Raw genomic sequence first — 21,897 nt, 5'->3', positions numbered from 1 at the left:
TATTTGCAAAGCTCACTATCATCCACAAGGGTGTTCTGGCTTTGAGCAGATATTTATGCCTCTCTTTGTGGTGGGTAGGTTGGTTCATTGAAAATCAGGTTTATAACTTCTTGCAGAATTCAAGGAGAGGAGAAAGCTCTGATGTAAAGTGGGAGATAGTTCCACGTTTTAGGAGTGATGCAAGGGAATGCCCTTCTCCTGATCTGGTTCTGTTTATGCGTGATATATGTGTGAGTAGGGGTCCATGTTGGTTGGTGGAAGGAGATGAAACTGTTCAGGTAGGTGGGGCCTAAGTCGTGTAGTGCCTTGAGTGTGTGTGTGTGAGGAGGTTGAAATGAGTGCATTGGTGTATCAGAAGCCAGTAGAGCTCCCTCAGGTGTGGTGTGATCCGAGTTCAGTGTGAGAGGTTGAGGATAAATCTGGCTGCTGAGTTCTATAAAGTTTGTGATCTTTTTTCTGTTACAGTGTGTAGCTTTGCAACATTTTGATTCATTTCTATAAAACTGTGGGTATGAATTCACCAATTAATTTAACTGAAGCATACAGGATGCAATAACCAACAATATCAAAGATAATTACTGAGTAGGCCTATCATCGAAGGTGACCACAACCTGACCTCAATGTAAAATGAGACAAAAATCTACACTGTTCACAAACCAAGGCATGGAAAAAGTAACATTAAATCCCATCACCCTTGTCCTTGACACCCCAATGCTAATTTTTCCAAAAAAACTTTGACATTTGAAAACACGATCTGTATGCCTTTTGAGTTTTCTCTGGCTGATGCTGAAGAGAATCTCCTCATTAGTAGGTCAAGATTGTGTCTGTGTTTTCATTCATAATTTTATGTTTTTTTTGTAAACAAAGTTCCTGTATGTCCGACTTGTGCAGAAAATGCCTTGACTGTAAATAGTGGCTCTGTGTCCTCGAGATATATAGTACACACCTGAAGCTGCATGTTTGTCTGGGTGAGTTCCTCTGCTTTCTTTTCCAGTGACATCACCCAGACCTTCCTCTTCTGTCTGCACCGTGTGGCAGCTGCTCGGTTCCTTTCCAGAAATTTCCGCCTCCTCTCGTCTGGATCTTCATCCACGACCCGCCTTCGGCGGCCTCCTGTAGGCTGAGGTGACTGTATTGTCTGGGTGGGTTGCATCTGCTGTGTCGCTGGGGAGAGCTGGCCAGAAACATGGCAATACATGTAAATGTCAGCCTTTTGAGGACTTGTAAAAGCAAATATGACAAAAATACATTCAAATACATTGTCCGAACACTTCCTGGCTGCAGGCAACCTGACCAGAGAGAGTGGTGGCAATAGACCCGCTCTCAATGCCTGATTTGCCTTTTTTATACTTAAATAAGTAATACAGCCTGTGAGATTATATTCTGAGGTAGGAGCAAGTAAATTAGCCTTTTTCTTTCACCTTTACTCTTGATTTGTGGTATAGAATGAATTTACAGAGTTAGCAGAAAATGTGCTCTGCAGAAACTTGTTGATGATATAAAGATGTTTTGCAACTTTCGAACATTTTTAAATAGAAATGTGGTCAAATAAATCACTTTCCATGAAAATATTGCAAAAGTTTGGGGGAAGAACGTTCATTTTGTATGTTTAAATTCCCGGACTCTCCCACCTTCTAAAGCCAATGTCTGCATTAAAGTCAATCCGATGATTGACTCTGTCTGCTCCACCATTTCACATAAGGTGCTGTGAATATGCGGGAAAGAGAAGAGGACATTTTTGACATTCAACCACCTATCATACATCTCTGGGTAAATTCTAGGCAAAAAAAGAGGAAGAAAGACGGCATTTGGTTAGAGGCTACATTATAGAATGTTTGGTACTTTTTTAGTCTGTACTTTATTCCAGAAGAGCTGTTAATTGACTACTGTTTTAGACCATAAAGTATGGGCCCTCACACATCAGCAACAGCATTCACTTTTACTGATTACTAAAAACCCACTGCCCATGCCACAGACGTCAAAGCTGGTACAAATAGAAGAGTTTCGTCATGGTGTTGCAATGTCTAAACTACTGATCAAAGCATCCAGCCTTAGAACAACATGGCAGTTCATGGCACTCTTCATCTGAAAGCAGTCACTGAACACGTTAATCATAGTGCTCCAGAGAACTCACACACTGTGGTCCCTAAATAAGTCCGGATTACTTTTGCTGTCTTTTTTCTTACAGCAGTTAGTGGAAGGGCTTCTTCAATCTAAGAATCACGTAATGGGAAACTCCCCAAATGTCCTTCAGACTGCCACTGTGATCAAAGAATTGCAAAAAGGAACAAACATAACACTTTTCTCCTAGTTATAGTAATGTCATTTCAGGCCCTGAATTTGCACTGCACCTGGAGTCTCATAATACACAAAAAAATGCTAAATAGGTGCAAACATTTTCCTTGCAGGAATGGACCTTACAATATGTTCAGTGCTCAATAAATCTGCCCAGGCAATAGCCCAAGAAAGTGACAAACCAGACTGGGATTCTGATGGTTGACTAGGGGCTCGTTTAGAGTATGACAAATGTAGGACATTTGCCAAAAAGTGGTCTACGTCCTGTCTGCCAAAGGCATGATTCCTTTGATCTATGAAGAGTCGAGAGAAGCACCAGGAGGTTCCGTGGCAGAAACCTTTCACTGATAAACTGTCTGCTACTGTGCCATCTCTATGTGTATGAGGGAATGCCCGCCCTTCTTACAATGGTGGTTCCGTTGTACATTTTTCCTGCTCTGGATAGCCATGGAAAGCCTGATGGTCCAGACAGATAATCAAATAAATGAGCCTTCACCTGCTGGGAGGAAACTCACAGAGAGTCAGTGCCATATCTTTTGGGGTTTTCCAATAACAAACTCCTACTTTGGGAGTCTGTTTTTGAAAAACAAAATACTTTGCTGTGTGAGCGTGCTAAGAATTGTTGAAACAGTGCTTCTACTAAAGCAACTAAGATCCCCGCCTGCCTGGTAGAGATCTCTCTCAGGTGCTCTCCTTCCATGGGAGCAGAGGGCGTTACTCCTCTGACCTTGCAGGCCTGGTGCCACCTGCCAAACTCTAAATGAGCCCCTTAACATTGAGGCTCGCACTGCCCACATAACTGTGCAAAGATCACCTGATCTCAGCTAAACTGAAGCAGTTTCAGAACACCTTTCTAAAGAATGAGCAGTACACAAATGTTTCAAAACATAAATATAATATTTGGCTATAACTTTGGGCTACTTCCAGATCCACCTGCACACCTGTAAATGATGATCCTAACATTTGAAGTATGTTCTGCTTTAATCATTCAAACCCCATCTCATCCTTCATTCACTCATAGTTATCCAAGTGTGGGAAAAGTTTTAAAATGCGTCCTCGAATTTGGGTGAAGCAGAAACCTTTGTATTTCGTTAAATTTAGCAAGAAAATTCTCTCGCAGTAAGATGGATTTTTCAAACCTTCCTTCCTGCATAACCACTTTTAGCTGAAGTTGTTCATGCCATTTTTTAACTTTCAAACATTTTTGTCTTACAAAAGCCTTCGCAGTTCGCACACCATATTCTACTCTCTTTCGGATTTTAAAACCCGTATCCGAATACAGTTCGTAGGCCAGTCCAGTGAAAGTCTGACAAGCATTTTGTCTTTCAGTACCTCAACCTTTGCAAAGCACTTTTCTACCCCGCACAACGTGCTCTGTGCTATAGAAAACCTTGATTTAAGTAACCAAAAATAATAAGAAGGTAGGAATCAAAATCAACAGCAGGACATATTGCATATTTTCACTCACAAATACATTTGTCAATAAAATAAAGATAAATTAAAAATATATATTTTAATTCTATCAACTCCAACACCAGTGTAACAGCAGCCTTCTCCACAATAAACTTAGTCAAATGATCTACATGATCTAACAATACCTGAGAAGGAGAGATTGGTGCATGATCCAAGGTACATATTGCCCCTCTTGTTCATAAATTCATATCTCAGTCCAAGCCACCTCCCATTTCGCCTTCCCAGTTATCACTAAAGAATGACCAATCATGATTACGAAAAAAACAGAAAGACACTGGTATGTTTGCTCTACCCCAGATGCTGAAACCCTGAACCCAGACTATTGGATTTATTGCAAAGTTGCAAGAATTAATCTTCACATTTTATATTGCATATATTAATGTGTGACTCTTGGTACTGACTGATTCATGACTAGGTTCTAATTCTCGCTGTTGGCACATCTTCATTGAAAAGATGTGTTTTGTGCTGTAGAACATCAGACAACACCCTCCATATTTACACACACAGTGCAGCTTCTTTTACGAGACATCAAAGAACTGTAATTGATGTGTCTGGACTCCTGAAGCGTCTTCTTTCTCTGCGTTCAGTCCTCCCCCTGCTCACTCCCACACTTTCCACACATTTCGAAACCTTGAGGTTTCACAGTTCCTCAGGTGATGTGTTGTGCATCGTAGTTTCGTTCCAGCTCTAAGCTTAGGGAGAGCTGCCAATGCCAAGAACGCTTTTCAAAATGAACTGGTTTAAGAGATCAGAAGAATTTCACACCCTCATCTTTCTATAATCATTTCAGATTCCAGCGCTGACCACCATTATTAAGGCATTGTAGCACATTCACTTTCTTGGCGCCTTTTTGTCAGGACTTTGGAGTTTTCTCAGTGTTTAGTTTAGAAGTGATCTGTATAAATTCTAATTTAAGCACTAACCAAAGTATCTACTATCTGTGTCAATGTGAAAGTGAAATAAATGTGACTTTCTTTGTAAAGCTAGGGTCACCTGTTGTACCACCATCCAGCTAACAGAGAAGCACTGCCTTCCTGAAAGTCTTATTCATCCTTCTCCTATAAATGCTGATATGATAATCCTAATCTCTGTGAGATCCAGAGACTGGCTGCACTAGTGACTTACTGTTCCACATCTTCACAACATCTGAATGTTATCTCAGGAGGTTTCGGGATTCCCTCCTTTGAAGATGAAGGCAATAGCAGATAGTCCACTTCTCGTTGCTAGGATCATTCTAAGTAACCAGGGGTTATTTCCATACCAATAAAAGAATTACACAAGGCTTCTGTTTTAGGTACACCTGCAAACACAATTGCCCAGCAAAAACTAGTGAAGAGGTTTTCAAGAGGGATACTGAAGACCAAAAACACCTACCTGTGCTTGCCCTCCAGGATGCAGTGGCGGGTGTGGCGAGGTCTGGTGATGGCCTGGGTGCGTGTGGAGATGCGTGTGGGAGTGGTGGTGCGGATGGCTCTGCTGGTGGTGTGGTGGTGGGTGTGGATGGTGGGGTGGATGCTGGTGCTGCTGATGCTGGTATGCATGATGAGTTGGCAGTGTCTGATGCTGATGTGGATGTGAGTGAATATGGTGGTGAGGTGTTTGTTCTTGCCGAGAGTTCATCATCTCCATCATGTGGCCCATTGAGTTCATGTTGCCATTTGACATGCCTGTTGGATGATGAGATAAGGCTGCCTTCAATCGCTAGAAGAAAACACAGAATATTGAGAGCTATTAGGCTTTCCACAAATATCTTCAAAGTGACACTTACATGAGTTCATTTTCACAAATCCACATAATTTTATAGCTCTAAGGCAAACGCAACAGTATTTTTCAGTGGTCTTTCTATGACACATGCTGAGTTACCATTTCAGTTCTTCTAATCATCATCCTACATTTTTAAGACCTTCTTTGTAAAAAAAATGTTTTAACAGCATTACTAAGTAGCTACAAACATTATACTACTTTCGATGCCACATAGTATTGCATTGTAATTTTGCAATATAATTCCCACTTTCCCTTGTTCACGCTTTCTTTCTTTAGCTTTCGCATTTTATTTGAGGTTATAGGATATAATGTGCAGACTACCTTTACCAATTTAGATATTAAGTTTTGGTGTTTATTGCTTTTCTATCAATGTTTAAATCTGTCCATACTGGACCTGAGATAGTTTTACAACAGTCCTGCTCTCTTCTATCTTTGAATATTACTAAAGTCTCATTAATATGTTGTTGTATGGGTGGGTATCACAGTCAATTGAACTTCAGTAGCTGGTGAAGATTGTTCTCTACTAAAGCCAGTGAAGGGGGAAATGCATAGCTCCTAATTGTGCATTTTAGAGGCAGAAACAGCTCCTTCACAATGACAAAGGGGCGTTGGCCCTGGCTAAGCCAGGAGCTGAAAAATAAAATGATATTTCTTTATTGTTTTATCTTTCAGCTTCTGGCTTAGACAGCAGCATGTGAAGGGAGAGGCGGGGCTGGGCCATGGGAGGGGGAGGAGGAGAGAGTGCACCTAAGTGCGAATGTGTATTTGTTCGGCAGTCTTAGACCAGCCAAACGCACATGTGCACTTAGGTTTCTCCTGCTCGGCTGTGTTGAAACTGCACAGACCCCGGGGCAGTGTCTGAGCAGCAGTCCAAAACACTCAGCCCAGTCTTGATGCTGCTTTCATGCTAGCTTTAGCCTGAAAGCACTGCTAGGATTACTGGGGAGCCTGTGTTGGTGTACCAGTGAATGCTGGGTCACCAGAAAAAGAGGAGCGAGGCAGTGGCAATGGGTAGAGGTACGTTTTCTAAACATATTTATTTACTTCCCCCAACCAGTCCCTCCCGTCCACCCGCCCCTACCCTTGTGAGTTGCGACAGCCGCCGCTGAGTAGAGGTGTTAGACCTGGCAGCCTTGGTGTGGTTCCCCTAACTTTTTTGCCTTCAGACCTCCTGTTTTGCTGACCTCGTTTTTGCTGGCTTTAGGACTCTGGACACTTTACCGCTGCTAGCCAGTGGTAAAGTGCATGTGGTCTCTGCTTAAAACATGGTTTCATTGGCTTATCCACAATTGGTATATTTAATTTACTCATAAGTCCCTAGCAAAGTGCACTATGTCCCAGGGCATGTAAATTAAATGCTAATAGTGGGCCTGCAACACTGATTGTGTCGCCCACTTCAGTAGCCTTCAAACATGCCTCAGGACTACCATTGCAGAGCCTGTGTGCAGTATTAACCTGCCATGTCGACCTGGCAAGTTAACCTGCTTGCCAAGCCTAAACCTTACTTCTTAATTCATATTTCACCCCTAAGGTAAGCCCTAGACAGCTCAAAGGCAGGGTGCAGTGCATTTAAAAAGAAGGACATGTACCTTTATGTTTTACATGTACTCTTAGTGAAAAACTCTTAAATTTGTTTTTCACTACTGCAAGGCCTGTCTCTCCCAAAGGATAAAATTGGGATTACCATATTAAATTTTTATAACTGTAATTTCTAATTGGGAAGAGATAAGACCCCCAAGTTTGGTATCTCTGGAAACAATATAAAATCACAACTTATGGTGAAGTCAGATTTTAAATTGTAATTCTGAAAATGCCACTTTTGGAAAGTTGGCATTTTCTTCGGTTAACCATCTGGTTCCTTGTGCCTGTCTCTGAATACACGTCTGCATGGGTGACAGCCGGGCTTTTGTGTATTCCCTCCAGACAGCCATACACAAAGGTAGCTTAGGTGTGACTGATGGGCCATCCACAGGCCTGATGGGCTATCCTGGGAAGGATGGGAGGGAGGAGCTGAAACAAACTTACACCTGAATGGGCTGTGTCCTGATCCCACACAAGGGACTGCATACCACCCTGTAGTTAGTCTGGAGTCAGGGCAGGAAGGGCAGGGACTCTGTGCACTTCCAAGGCCTCTCTTTGAAGTATCTCCCACTTTAAAGGCACCCCTGTGTATAGGAACTGGACCTCAGACACCACCAACTCAGTACACTTCTGGACCTGTGGAGACTCTGCAAGGAAGAAGGACTGCTGTGCTGCTGAAGGGACTGTCACTCTGCTGGTCTCTGCTGCACTCCTGCTCTGCTTTGCTGACCTGCTGCACTCCTTGCCTGGTAGCAAGAAGGACTGGACTTGAATCTTCTTCATCCAGAACAAAAGTGACTCCAAGGGCTTGCTGGCTTGTCTCCAATTCTTCTGAAGTCTCAGGGACATCAAAAACTTCTCTTCATCCTGCAACAGTGCCTGGACTTTGCTTGCTGCATGTATTATCCTGTCTAGTGGTGCCAATACAGTCCTGAGCCCTTGGAAGTGGGTATAAAGTGCTGAAACTGCCAGAACCTGCACACTGACACCATTGCACCGATTGGAACTGGCACATCTCCATTGACACTGGCACATTGCTGCAACTGCAAGAATCGAGGACACCGCATTGCTTTTAATGCTGGGGCATCACTGCTTCTGCGAGGATTGGAAGTATTGCCACCATTCCTAACACATATCTGACTTTGTGCGGCTCGAACCGACAAATCACCTACATCTGCAAGATCGACTCCAACTCATTGCCTCAATTGCTCCTCGCATCTCGACATCAATGCAATTCCGAACGAAGGTATTGTTTTCAGCAGGCCAAGGCTGGTCCCTGTATCCGACATGTGCTCTATCGTGGTCGGCCTGACTTTTCAGATTTGACCCAGTTTAGCGCGACCGGATAGCCCCAGCTGGCGCTTTATGCTTGTAAGCACTACAACTAAGTTTATTCTTCAAAAAATTATATCTTTTATATCTTTGTTTTGGTCTAGTTTTTTCATTAAATTAAGATCTAATTGCCTTTGGGTAATGGTGTGATAGATAAATGCATAAATTAGTAAACTAATTGCATTGGTTACACCAGGCATTTTCCTTACATTGGGATTGATTCACAAAAGCATGTAAGCATATACAAAAGAGTATTCCTCTCATTATTTTTCACATACTCCTACATACCTTTGTGAATCGGCCCCAAAACATCTAAAATGAGAAAAAATTGGGAATATTCAAGTCATACTCATACACAACTAGCACAAATAAAAAGGGCTATGTTTTCTTTGTTCAGTTGTAAATATGAAATTGAATGTTTTGGGGCAGATTCTCAAAGGCATGTAAGAGTATGTCAAAGAGAACTCCTGTAGTATTATTTGGACGACCCATAAATGCTTTGGTGAGTAAACCCAAATATCTTGTGTCTACTAATCATGGAACTGTAAGTCCAATGTTATTATAAGGGTCACTGAATGAAATACGGTTCTGTGATCTAATTGTTTTCCAATTACAATCTTTCTCTAATGTTAAACGTGAGGGGAAATTAAGCATATTGCATACAAGAACATTGGATTACCTTTTCCATACTGATGAACCACTATTTTCAATGAAAACACTCGGAGAAAGAACAATTTTGGCAATATACTAAGCATATGTATATTTTACGGTGATAACATTTAAAACATGACACTTTTACATAGCATGATAAGTACAAATAAAATTAGCCATCATGTATCTTGCACGCTTTAGCTTTTTTAAATGTGTATCCCTACACGTTGTAGTTTATATTCTTTCTAATTGGCTTGAATCATACTTTTGTGACAAATACCATCTATCATTGTAATTTGCATTGTTTAACTTTTAGGACCCGGAAATATAAAGTCATACTGTTTACATACTCCAATTTGTATGAACCAAAATTACCTTATATAAATGTGTGCCTTTTTTCACTTTTAAAATCGTAATTGGTACATATTAACTGTTTTGACAATTTCTTTCTTTGTAATTAGTACCAATAAAGCATGACATGTATATTGAGTTTAATGCTTTAATTGTAGATCTTAAACACAGTTTACTCTGAATGATGTTTAATATTTTACACAATATTAGCATTAAATGACTCATAACTTACAACAAATAGATGATCCATCATTCATAATATTTAAACAGTAAATATTCAGGGTGTAATGTATTCGGCATATTGCTTAGAGTTTTTTTTTTTTACAGAGGACACCTACAGAAATAATAACTTTATAATTCAGGACGTTGACAGAGAAAACAATCTCCCCATATTATGTTTACTAGAATTGTTCAACAATACTATATTTAGACTTGTGATCACAACCTCATCTCCTGAGAGTAGCTAATAATAATATGTACAAACTCGGCATTATGTTCCTTTATCCTCGACCGGGTATTTGCATATGTCTTTTCTAATAATTATGCATATTGATGTTAGCATTATGCCTGAATAACTGGCCAACAAAGATGAGTACAGTGTTGACTGAAGAGTGAGCTATGCTGAAGTTGGCAGGTAAATAAGCACTGATGGATTTGCATCGCCTTAATTTTTATGCATTTTTGCATTATCGTCCTATGCATTCTAGACCTATGGCTCCTTCCAGATCAAAATTATAGGAGATATGGATGGTTGCCTACAATCATAATATGTGAATTCTATTAAAATTATTACTTGATAGAATGTGGCATATGATTTCATCTGATTATTTCGAAACAGTATTCTGACCACAATGCCATTGCTAAATGGGTCTAACTGGGCATTAGTGGTTTATCTTGAGTGCAAAATGCCCTTTCAAATCAGAAAGAAAGCGGAAAACAAAGAGTTAATAACCCATTTATTATTCATGAACAAAGCTGTGGCTATTACAGTTTAATGGGTTTCAGCAGCATACTGTAAATTATTGTATTTTCGTTCCAAAATCCATCCTAGCAAACCCATTTATATGAAGATAGTAAAGTAACAGAGCCAGCTGAAAAAACTGCCATGCAGCTGGTTTCAGTCGATAGAGGTCATGTCACTTTGGTCTGTGTATTTTACAAGCGCCTCGCTTTCTGTCCCCAAAGGGAGGGTGGAACAGCTGCGCTGGATCTCAGTCCTGGGAGGGGCCAGTTATCTGTTGTACCTCACCCAGTCCCAGAGATGAAGCTACTTCTACACCGCCTAGTTCCTATTAACCACCGACTATTTTACCACTCTAAATTCATAATGAGGTCAGTTCCGCAAAAAATAGCAGACATCAGCGTACAACTGAATACCAACAGCAATGCAAAGCCTATGCTTGCGAGGTTTATTCATACGTTAAAACTGCCAGATGAAAACATGTGCAAAACAGCAAACATTTTGTTTGCTATCACTCCGAATTCAGCATTTAGAGCCTAAGTTGGCAAAGTTTAAATCGCCAAGAAAAGTTTTCAAAGAGTTGCCCTGAAGGGCATATGGATGAATCCCCGCATTGAGTTACCTAAGTGATCTATTTACACAAAGAGCAAAGAAGCCACTAGACTGTAATTCAAACACCCACAATATCGTTCACAAATGAAGAACAAAGGTAGCGCTTTTTCAGAGCAGGAAAAACACAAACCAAAAAACATGTCAAACATGGCAGGCAAAGTAGAGGATGAACTAGGAAGCTGAAAGCAGACCACAGTGGCATTCCAATGAGTGCACTGGAAGGCCTGCATTTCGCCAGGATGTTCTTTTTTAATGTAAATGAAAGTGGTCAGTTTGTGCTTTATGCCACATTGCAGATATTTGTTGAATGTGAGGCAGCAAGTGAATCACGAAAGTCTATATAACAGGTATGTATATGCAAATGTATGTACACTTCTAGAGTTTTTTTTTGCCTTCATGATAGGACATGTGCACATAGCTCCTTACTGGTAGACGTTGGCTCACTTGTAGCCCACTACTTGTGGAGCTGGCGTATGGTCTTGCTATATGTAGCTGTGGTGTCTTGGTGTAGAGTACTGTGCACTGCGTAACTGGAGTGTCTCAATTACCACTTTTTAGAAGGTCCCACCAGACACCCTCTTGAGTCAGCAGCATTAGGGGGAAATTGTGTCTGAGCCTATTTACAGCATAAGCGTAGGATGAACAAATTCAAGGGGAAATCAAAACACTTCAAAGCAGACTGATGCCTCTGAATGGACTGTAAGGCTAGGGCAAAGCCAGTCATTTGTCATGTCAGAGGGATATTTGATGACCTCTGCCTGGGCACTGCCAAAATTTCAGATGCACTCGTTACCTGGGAAATGTCCTGATTTTTTTAGAGAGAATTTCTCCAGAGGGAGCACTCTCTGTACTTTGTGATTAACCCCAGAATTCTATCTTTCTTTTCAGATGTCTATTCAAACATTTGCTCACCAGCACTGGAGATTGTGATTCAAGTTACACACAGCAACATCAGATTGGCTTCTGACAGTGGCGCCCACGCATACTGCGTTCACGTAAGGTTACAGTGAGCTTTCTCATAGGAAGGGTCTGGAGTAGGAGATGCGCAGCGTGATGCAGCTTATTAAATTAGATGCACGAAATCAGAATTCATGCCATTGGACATCTTTTGTTCTTTTGTGAACAAAATAGAATCACCAGTAATGTGTCCATCTTTCGCCCCATGCAGCCTTTTTTTACCTGCAACATATGAAATGACATGATAGGAGGAACGCATTTTCATTAACTGCCGCTCCATAATGTGACTGTGCAACCAGTGAAATCAAAACACGAGCCACACATGTTCACCTCCTTCCCGCAGTTTCACGTTTCAAGTTTGGGGATGCCATGATATTAGTTGATTGCCTGGTGTAATACATACTCGAGGGCCCCTTAAACAGGTGGGGTAATTATTAATTTCCCGGAATGCTGTTTCCAATCATCATTATTGCGTAGCTTCTTCCTGTCTATAATTGGTCCAAAGTACACCTCCAGCTTGCAGCTGAGGGGAATTTATTACACTCTTGATTGGCAGGAACAACTCACAAAGAAGCAGTTGTCTGTGTCTTGGAGATGAACATAGAAACAGTTGTACATAGCGTGGGTTTTCCATCAAGAAAACTTACTGGCGACAAAATAGATGGTTGATTGGTGCAGCCACATGCTCTGGAGGCCTACATCATAGTTTGACTGCCCATGGAAGTATGCACGGCTTGGGGGAATTTATTTGCTGTGGATTGATACTATGGGACTGACAATGTTACCAGCCCTAATACTGAGGGCTGCGCTCAAAGATGACCATCAGTGATAGGGACTGCTGAACATGCCAGGGTGAACTTGAGAGAAGATGCAGAAGAGATTCCAAATACTAACTGATTACATTATATTAAATAAACATTTTCAACTAAACACACGATCGTGGGATACTATTCCTAGACTACATCACACTAGAGCTCTAACACTATGATTTTGTAAGAATTCCACACACCTTTAAAGCCCTGATGAAGTCAACGATTTCAGGGACATCTTACGGATTTTGAGGGCCCTGGGCCAAACATATTTTGGAGGACCTTTTCGTGATAGCTTTGAATTTATGATCCAGATTCAGCTCTTCCATGGCCTCTTTGGAGAGATCACCAACAGTGCACAGGCAAACTCGTCCAAATTCTAAATGTGTTTAAATCAAATATTAATGCATAGTGACTTCTGTTTTCAGTATTGTAACACAGCGGCATCTCGCTGATATTACTGCAAATAATCTATTGGACACCCTCCCATTTCTCATTTGTGAGGACCTGTTTTGATCTAAAAGAAAATTTGCATGGATGTTGCATGAAGTATAAACACAACATTTCTCTGCAGAACGTCTGTAATAGACTCTCACACATCACCTACATTCAAAACAAATCATAGGAAAAAGGTATTTAAAAGAATCTGTTTAAAAATTATTCAAGGTCATCAGGGCAAGACTCTTTGCAGAACACAGCTGGCTCTATTAGGGGCCCTCTGAAAGGATGGGGTCCTGGACCAGAGCCCAGTTTGCCCATGCCTTAAAACGTCTCTGAAACGGTTTGCATACATCGTGATGGAACCCGTGTTGGCTGGCTAGAGTCTCACTATCTGAAGCGACCAATAAACAGAGGAATTGGCCATAGACTACACTGACACTGTTTTATTTGAAATTGGAGTGCCAGCTGCTAAGTTAATTTGCATTAAAATTCTGAATTGGTAAGCTAAGGAGTGGCTGCTTCCCCTTTTTCCGAGCACCCATATATATCTCAACCTACTGGGACTCTTCAAAATATTGGTGATAACAACTACTGGAATATAGGAGAGTGCCAGCGTACCCCTTCATGCCTACCGTTAGAATTGTTACACTTCAGATATGTTTGCTCGTATTTTTTATCATTTCACGGATTTCACGGATTTAAAAAACATTTGGTTGAATAGTAGTGACACCTAACGATTGAGCTTATAAAAGCAAATATATGTTATTAAGTGCTTTTTAGAATAGAATTATAATTGTGTACGCTTTTCTAAATAGTTTTTGTATTTGGTAACTATCACAAGCATCACTAAGGTAATTGTATTTATAGCAAATTATATTTTTGTACAATTTGGCATTTATTAGGTGACCACATGACTCTAGCTAATAATGGATTGCCACTATTGAAATTACTGTCATTCTCTCCACCGAGTGGAGCGTACTATGATTCTACCACATTATGATTACCTTTCTTTAATCTAATATCACTTTTTGATGCCACAAAGAAGAATGTTTGTATGATCACTGAATTGCACATACTTTATTTCGTGATATAAATGACTGGACAGAAACTTTGGATTGTAGGTCAGATTCATAGGATAAGAAGTTGTGTCACATTTCAGAAAACATAGTTTTCTGTAATGTACGTTAGAAACATAATCTGTTCTGTACTTTTACACTTTTAGATGTGTCCATCAGGTCTTGCGCATGTCACACCCAAAACAATTGTGTACTGCAAAATTAGTATGCCTCATCACAGTTCGGATACATTGTTGTTCAGAATACCTGTATACATGGATCATTAAGAATTAAACAGAAAGACTGTGTTGTTCTTCTTATAAATTATTGTAATTCAGCAAACATGTCAGTTATAATTACAATGGATATATTAGATCACGTGTTAAAGGTCCCAAAAATAAGCTAACCTCTACATAGATTTACTTTCAAACAATAGTGAACTTATCTAAGTATCTCTAATCAATCGGAGGGAAAAGTTGAGGTGGGGTTCTCATCTGAAAATGATTATTACTATTCATCATCTTGCAAATGGGCACAGTAAGCGCCATGTGTAAAAAAACAGAACCAGAATAGCAACTATTAATGAAAACGCTCCTGGGAAAGTCAATGGATTGGCATGGAATAACAATAGTTGTATATACAGAATGGAAACAATTTACAAATAGTTTTTTGAAAAACGAGTCTGAGAAGGTATACAGTTTTATGAAAAGATGGAGAAGCTTGATGGTGTGGTGGAATAGGAGGAGTATAAGAGCAGGATATGAATTTAGACACTGTCAATTATGAGCTTTGCAGCAGATCCCACAGATCCTAGAGATAGACTGTGTGTAGCCCCTTAGTGTGCATTAGTAGCCACACATCAACATTCAAAGATATGCAACTATATGAAAAACACATGAATATATAATTAGCTTGGAGGTATTTTCTTTTTAAGTTCTAGCTCTATCAGAGCTGAAAATATTTCACTATAATTCAGTTAGACAACAATCCAAATAAACATTGTCTTGTCTGGGATAATACTGAGAAAGAACATTTACCTGCCTTGCCAATAGCCTTCCTGGCTAAATAATTATACCTTTGAGACCCATCATTGTGAATACTGGATGAAGTGGTATGGGTGTTGCTCTCGGAAGTCAATGTCTGGAAGCAAAATCTGATAAAGAGTGTCTTCTTACCCTGTCTTGACTGATGAATTACATTCCCTTTGATGTAACAAGAAACAGAAATAAATAAAAGAGAGAGGTCCTATCAAGAAGTAATATCTCCCCTATTTTGAAGCTGGGAGAAAGAATGAAATTGGCCAGTGCAAACTACATTTCGTGGTATCTCACAATATAGTGATGTATTATGAAAGGATGTGGGTTGCCCTTTCCTTTGATTACTTTAAAAGTACATAAACTGGAAACACGAGTAATTCTGAATCAAGAGCAATTCCTGAATCCTATACACAAACTGGGGTGAACTTCCTCATGGGTCAGAGGAAACAAGACTCTTGATTAACTCTCATGGATACTTGATATGCTGCCTGATATTGGTACCCTGCCTGTCTACTGTGGATCACCAAGTACTACCACGTAGTCTAGTGGTTGATCTGGAGAGTAGTGGAATATAGGAGTAAGGGACACCTACAAATGCCACTCTGAAAATATGAGCATGTTTGCTCCAAGCCTGTACCTTGGTATATACAAAGATACCTGAGAGAAGAAAATCCACAAATAACCAATTACATAGTCTGTGAATATGAACTCCAGTAGCAGTAAACACTTTCTGACCATCAAAGGCGAGTATGCGACTTGCTCCACCTTTACATCTGCTTGCCACACTCTGAGCCTTTCAGTCGCCATAACACTGATCAAGTGTAAGATCCAAGAAGCCCTCTTAGAGTTCCTGGACCCCTGTTTAGTCGCTCTGCATCCTTCACACGCTGGTGAGCAAAGAGTTCTGGAAAATATGTTATTGAAGAACCAATTGAGTGGTGCCACGAGTACACCCATCAACCATTTATCCAATGTCACTAGTTAGGATGTAACTTAAGCCTTAAGCATTTGCTTGTTATTTATCCATGCTCACTGTGTGTTCCCAACTGTCTAGTTGTCTAATTCAAAGACAATTGTGCAGCATTACAGTTAAAGCTGACTACACACACGTCACAGGTTTATACCAATGAGTGCATGAAGACTGAATATAATTTATGGACACGTGAATGAAAAGAACATTTGTGGAAGGTCATTAGTGCTATGTGGATCCTAACATAATCCAAGCACTGCCAAGACAGGGAGAGTGCAGGTTGTGTAAACTAAGATGAGATGTATGGAGGTAGTTCAATGAAAACAAGCTGAGGGAATGGGGAACTAAAATGGATGTACCCACTGGCTGTGCTCATGTATCCCTACAAACAAATGACTAGGCAGTATTATATTAAAAATAATCACAGACCAATACACGCACTGCCATGTGTGCCCTGCACATCTTCAGTACATTCCACTCACCATAACAATATGTTCAGTCCTGTGCATTATTTGAGTGCCTATCCTTGCTGCAAATCCTGCTGCTCGCCAAAGGCCTTCTGATGTCTCATCGCACCATACTGAGGCCACCAGCCTGGTGTGCAGCATCCTGCCCCCTCACTCGGGTACTAATCAGTGTGAAGTGGCATCTTCCACCCTTATTTGAAACTCAACATGAGAGGAGCTTGAACCCCCTTGATTCACAATTCTGTCAGGTTTTGTGCTGGAGCTATTTTCCACTTAATTCTGGACATTTTGTTTTCAGTATTTGCTTCCAAGCTATTTTGCTGTTCATATATGTTTACTTGTTAATACACTTTACTTCTGAAAGCAAAATATTATATCCTATCACTTCAAATATCCAACAAATCTGGACATGCTCTAATGGTCACATATTTTTTTTTTACATATGACATGACAATGCAGCTGTCAGAGACTTATTGTTACCAAGTCTTTAAAATATATGTAGAAAACGATTACTGCCAAACCTCATGCTAGTTAGTGGCTGTTTGGTGTTTCATTCACCCTTCCACGGAGTTCATGCATTGCAATGCATGAGGGTCCATTTTACATCTAAAAAGTACACTGAATCATCAGTTAAATTGTTTATCTCGAATAGTGTTACATACATACACCTATCATGTTTTTTCCTCCAGCAAGGTTGTGTTTAGTATTTTAGTCAGAAATAAAAATGCACACCAGACCCATGAGTTTTGCCAATGCTTGTTCATTACTTACATCTGTGTTTTACATTTTATGAACAACATCTTCGAACGGTGCTGTTATATATCTCAGGTGCCTCCAGTAAATATTTATCTGTTGTAGGAACATTATGTTTTAAAAGAAAAATACAAGCTACACGGATTTAAATTGGACACACATTTACATTAATTCTCAGTGCAAATATGGGGCATTTACATCCATAGTTCGTTTTAAACAAAGTTCGTATTATGGCAGTGCGGCATACATTGCCAAGCCAAGTTATTTTGTAACAAATACTTTTACAAGACTGAACCAGGAACGAAAGAAAAGGAACATTAAATGTCTAGGCCGTCCCAATTTTCATCATGTTTCTCTGTTCTCATGGGGGGCGGAGAGGGTAGGTGTTTTATTCCATGCCCATTTAGTGCCTATTAATTCATGTAAAGACAGCCTGGGAGCTATTTGGCATCAGAGCTGAGCTGGAACATGAGAAAGAAGACACTACAGCACTATGCTAACGAGCCACATCACACTGCGCTCTTCGACGAGTATCTGTGTGATTGAACCGCAGGCTGCAACGCATCCTGCCAGCAAAGGAGACTATCCCCCTTTCTCAGAGGACTGCTTGGCCCACCCGCGCTCCAGCAGCTCAGTCACCTTTTATCAGAGAGGCCTAGCGAGCCCCCCTCTTACCGGGGCTTCTTTCTGGAATCTAGCCACGGTTTGTAATCAGAAAGAGCAAAATATAATAAGACAGCGAATTTCTCAAAATTTCTCCTGGCTAGTGGTAGCGACACATAATTTATCATATTTTGTCGCTTCAGTTGGCAGCTAAAAAGAATTATCTGTTTATTAATTCAATTAGGCAGCTTATTTATCAGCGCGGGAGGGAAGGTCGGGGGCCAGGACTGGTTTGTCTGGGACCTCAGGAAAGTGTGCAGCTGACCTTTGAACTCTGCTAGAGTGCACTGGCTGCGCAGCGCGTGGGATGAGTCCCAACAGCTGATGGGAGCAGCGTAAAGGGCTGTGAGGTCACAACCGAGAGGGGAAACTTTACGGCGAAAAGGTCAAGAGCGGTGCTCTTGCAGACTAGAGTTACATAATCGTGTCAAAAGAGAACTTACATTTGTTAATGCAATAACTTCTACTGCATTCGCCCCACTAGGCAACCATTTATACTTCCTGTTAAAAATCAGAGACGTAGCTTGGGCAATAGGATTGGGGGTAGGGGGTGTTTGCGTAAGTTTAAGATTTACCAACAATTATGCTAGCATGTCTTGTTAAAGTACATTATGGGAAGCTGGGCCCGAGGGGGGCTTGAGAGGCAGTGGAAATGGGGGAGTGTGCGGATTGTTAGGGGCACTTAAAACGTGTTTTCAAACAAAGTTTTAAGTCTGGGAGGAGAGTGTGTGTGTGTGTGTGTGTGTGTCAGGGTGGGCACCTAAAAATCCAAGGTGTAATCTGATAGACACCCCACAATACCCTACTGAAAGCAGCTGTACTCAGCTATTTACTATAGAATACATTTTGAGGAGGTGCAACACCACAAACTCCCTCCCTCCCACGAAGATCCGCCCCTGTTAAAAATATGCACCTCTAAACACACATGCCACTAAAGATTTTCAGAAGTCTGTACTGAAACGCCTTCATTTTTTTCCATTTAAAATTGCAGAACACTGGATCTTATGAAAACAAATATTTACTTTAAAACATGGCAGCTGATTTATGAAAAAATACCAGGGATACTAAACATGAGATCACATGCTCATTAACCCAGGCATGTTTTTGCAGTGACATTTGCACTGATTAATACAAAAATTACAGTAACACTATCTGAGCACTGATGCTCCGTTTAGCAGACATGAAGCAAAAAAATCAAACCAAACACTTAATACAACCTACTAAAAGTGGCATACCTTCTGTAAAAAAAACACTGCGCATAGTTTCATACACATTTATTTTACTTTACTCATAAGCATTCTACCTCTTTACTTGTATGTTTAAAAATATTAGCAAAAACAACCATACAATTCCAACATCATTAAAGCCATCAATGCTAGTGTACATGTTTGGAGAAATTTGGAGTTTGCGGATTAGTTTCTTGGGAGACCAAAGCAGATGATGTTGTAGTCGTCGAGGAGTGCCAAGGCAAATGCTTTTGTCAGCTCGATCCTCGACTTAGTGTGGAGGAATGGGAGGCTTTTCCAGAGAAGAGAGCAGCATGGTTACACCCTTTGTCACAGTGTTTGCTTCGGGAGCAGGAGCGAGGTCAATATCCCAAAGAATTACCACGTTTCTTACTTTTGGTGAGCTTGAATCTCAGATTACTATGTTGTGGTGCCGTTCATGCACAGGAATTGCTCCTTCATCCTGTCAAACACACGGTCTGAGCATGAGTTAAGGTTAGATGGATTTTCAGTACAGTTTTCTGAGAAGAAGTGGATTTGAGTGTTGTTGTCACGCCTTTGAAAGTTGTGTGGCACTGATGAAGCAGTGTGCAGTAAAGTATGGAGACGAAAAGAAGATCAAGAGGAATGAGCTTTGAGCCATGACACAGGTAGCTGGGCATGGGGGTGATTCAACAGATTCAAACTTTTATTGATAAAGTTGCTATGTGTATGGTGATTCCTATAACAGACAATACTGATTCTGGGTGCTTGATATAACAATCAAATGGTACTCAATATTTAGGCCTTGGAAGTATAAACAGCTGGGAGGGTGGTGCCAACATTCTATCCTGTGACCTGTCTGCTTCACACTGATTTCAAAGTGTTTAACACATTGAGCCATGTTGATGGATTATGCTCCACTGAGTCACAGCAGAAAACTAAGACCCAGATTTACTAAGATTTTGATTGCGGTTGAGTCTCCTTTTAGGTGTAGCCTGCTGCAAAATCTATTTTGGAATTTACAAAGCCATGTAAATCCTGATTTGCATGGCTTTGTAAAAAAAATAAGTAATACAAGGCACCGCAAAACACTGTCTTGCATTACCTTGCTTCAGGTAGGCCTAACGTCAGTGGTACATGGGTGTCCACGGTCATCCAACCATGTACTTCAATGCAAACCCACATTTATAAATACTTGTAAACATGGGTTTGCGCTAAATGATGCAAACTATGTGAGGCTTGCATAAAGAGGAAAAATTCTTTTTTTTTACTCCTTGTTATTTGTTATTTTTTCTTTGCGTGTGTGCTGCATTCTGTGAAACATAGGAAATAGCCTAAAAATATAGATTTTGTGCATGAATGTATGCCTTTCTGCACAAAAACTAACCTGACCACAACTTAGGCACCTTTGTGCCATTACAAAATTGTGCCTGTGTTGCCGCTAGGCAGCCAAAAGTGTGCCAGTACTAGGAGTGAGCAGAACTGTATCATATCTTTGAAAATATGACGCTCTCCTGCTCTCTCCCTCTCATGGAACGCAGTGCAGCAACTCCAGTTGCTGCACTGAGTTGTGTGGAATGTTAGAAAATATGCCTGTAATAATTTTGGGCAAAATAGGGTCAGGTAATATATGACCCTCCAACAATGGCATCTCCTTGGTGAAAAATATCAGTTATTCACAGTCACCCATCATCAGCTTTATATACTCGGGCAGTGTCCAGTTCCAAAGCTATATGAGTGAATACTGTAGCAGTGACACAGTTACATTTTTAGAAGTAGACACATGCTTGAGCACCCTTATAGTTAATGCATATGCCATAATTCACTAATTATAAAATCAGGTAGACAGCAGCAGATAGGGTGCCTTTAAGACAGATCTAATTTACTTTATTCAATTAAAAAAAGGTTTTCTATAAGCATGTTGGCTTAGCAAAAAGGACTCTATATATATATATAAATATATATATATATATATATAAATATATTTATATATATATATATATATATATATATATATATATATATATATATAAACACAACACCTTATTGATAAATAAGGCACCCGGCACTCCGTGAATGTGCTAAATAAGGTTTAATGTAACCACACAGGAACGCATTTCGGCGTCTCCGCCTTTCTCAAGGTTTTCTATAAGCATAAGCATATAAGCATGTTGGCTTAGCAAAAAGGACTCTATATATATATATAAATATATATATATATATATATATATATATATATATATATATATATATATATTTATAAATAAAACTAAACAGGTCTCAGAAACGTGGTTCAATATCTATACAGTTTTTAATTTTGTGCCCCGACCAACATACACATATGTTAGGTCATTACCATTTGAATCAGAGTGGGACACAATCCAAATTACCTACTTAATATTCATTAGGTTTGGCACAAATTGCATCTTGCTCTGATTGGATCCTATCACATGGATGGTGGCCTAAAAGGGTCAACAGACCACCATGTCTCTAATTGAGTTTAGATAAAGAAACACT

The 21,897-nt window shown here is 40.2% G+C and overlaps 1 protein-coding gene across 3 annotated transcripts in view; it reads right to left on the bottom strand.

The window, feature by feature from the left end:
- Positions 1-21,897, bottom strand: part of CREB5 (cAMP responsive element binding protein 5) — a 973,618-nt gene that overhangs the window by 17,985 nt on the left and 933,736 nt on the right. For all 3 annotated transcript variants that reach the window (XM_069211454.1, XM_069211452.1, XM_069211453.1), the window contains 2 exons: positions 5,143-5,469; positions 947-1,174 (listed from right to left, as the gene is read on the bottom strand). In XM_069211454.1, coding sequence (XP_069067555.1) covers positions 947-1,174; positions 5,143-5,469 — 555 coding nt within the window. The remainder of the gene's footprint in view (positions 1-946; positions 1,175-5,142; positions 5,470-21,897) is intronic.

This window comes from Pleurodeles waltl, chromosome 10 (genome assembly GCF_031143425.1).
Source record: "Pleurodeles waltl isolate 20211129_DDA chromosome 10, aPleWal1.hap1.20221129, whole genome shotgun sequence".
Taxonomy (NCBI): Eukaryota; Metazoa; Chordata; class Amphibia; order Caudata; family Salamandridae; genus Pleurodeles; species Pleurodeles waltl.
This window is presented reverse-complemented; position numbering and strand designations above follow the sequence as displayed.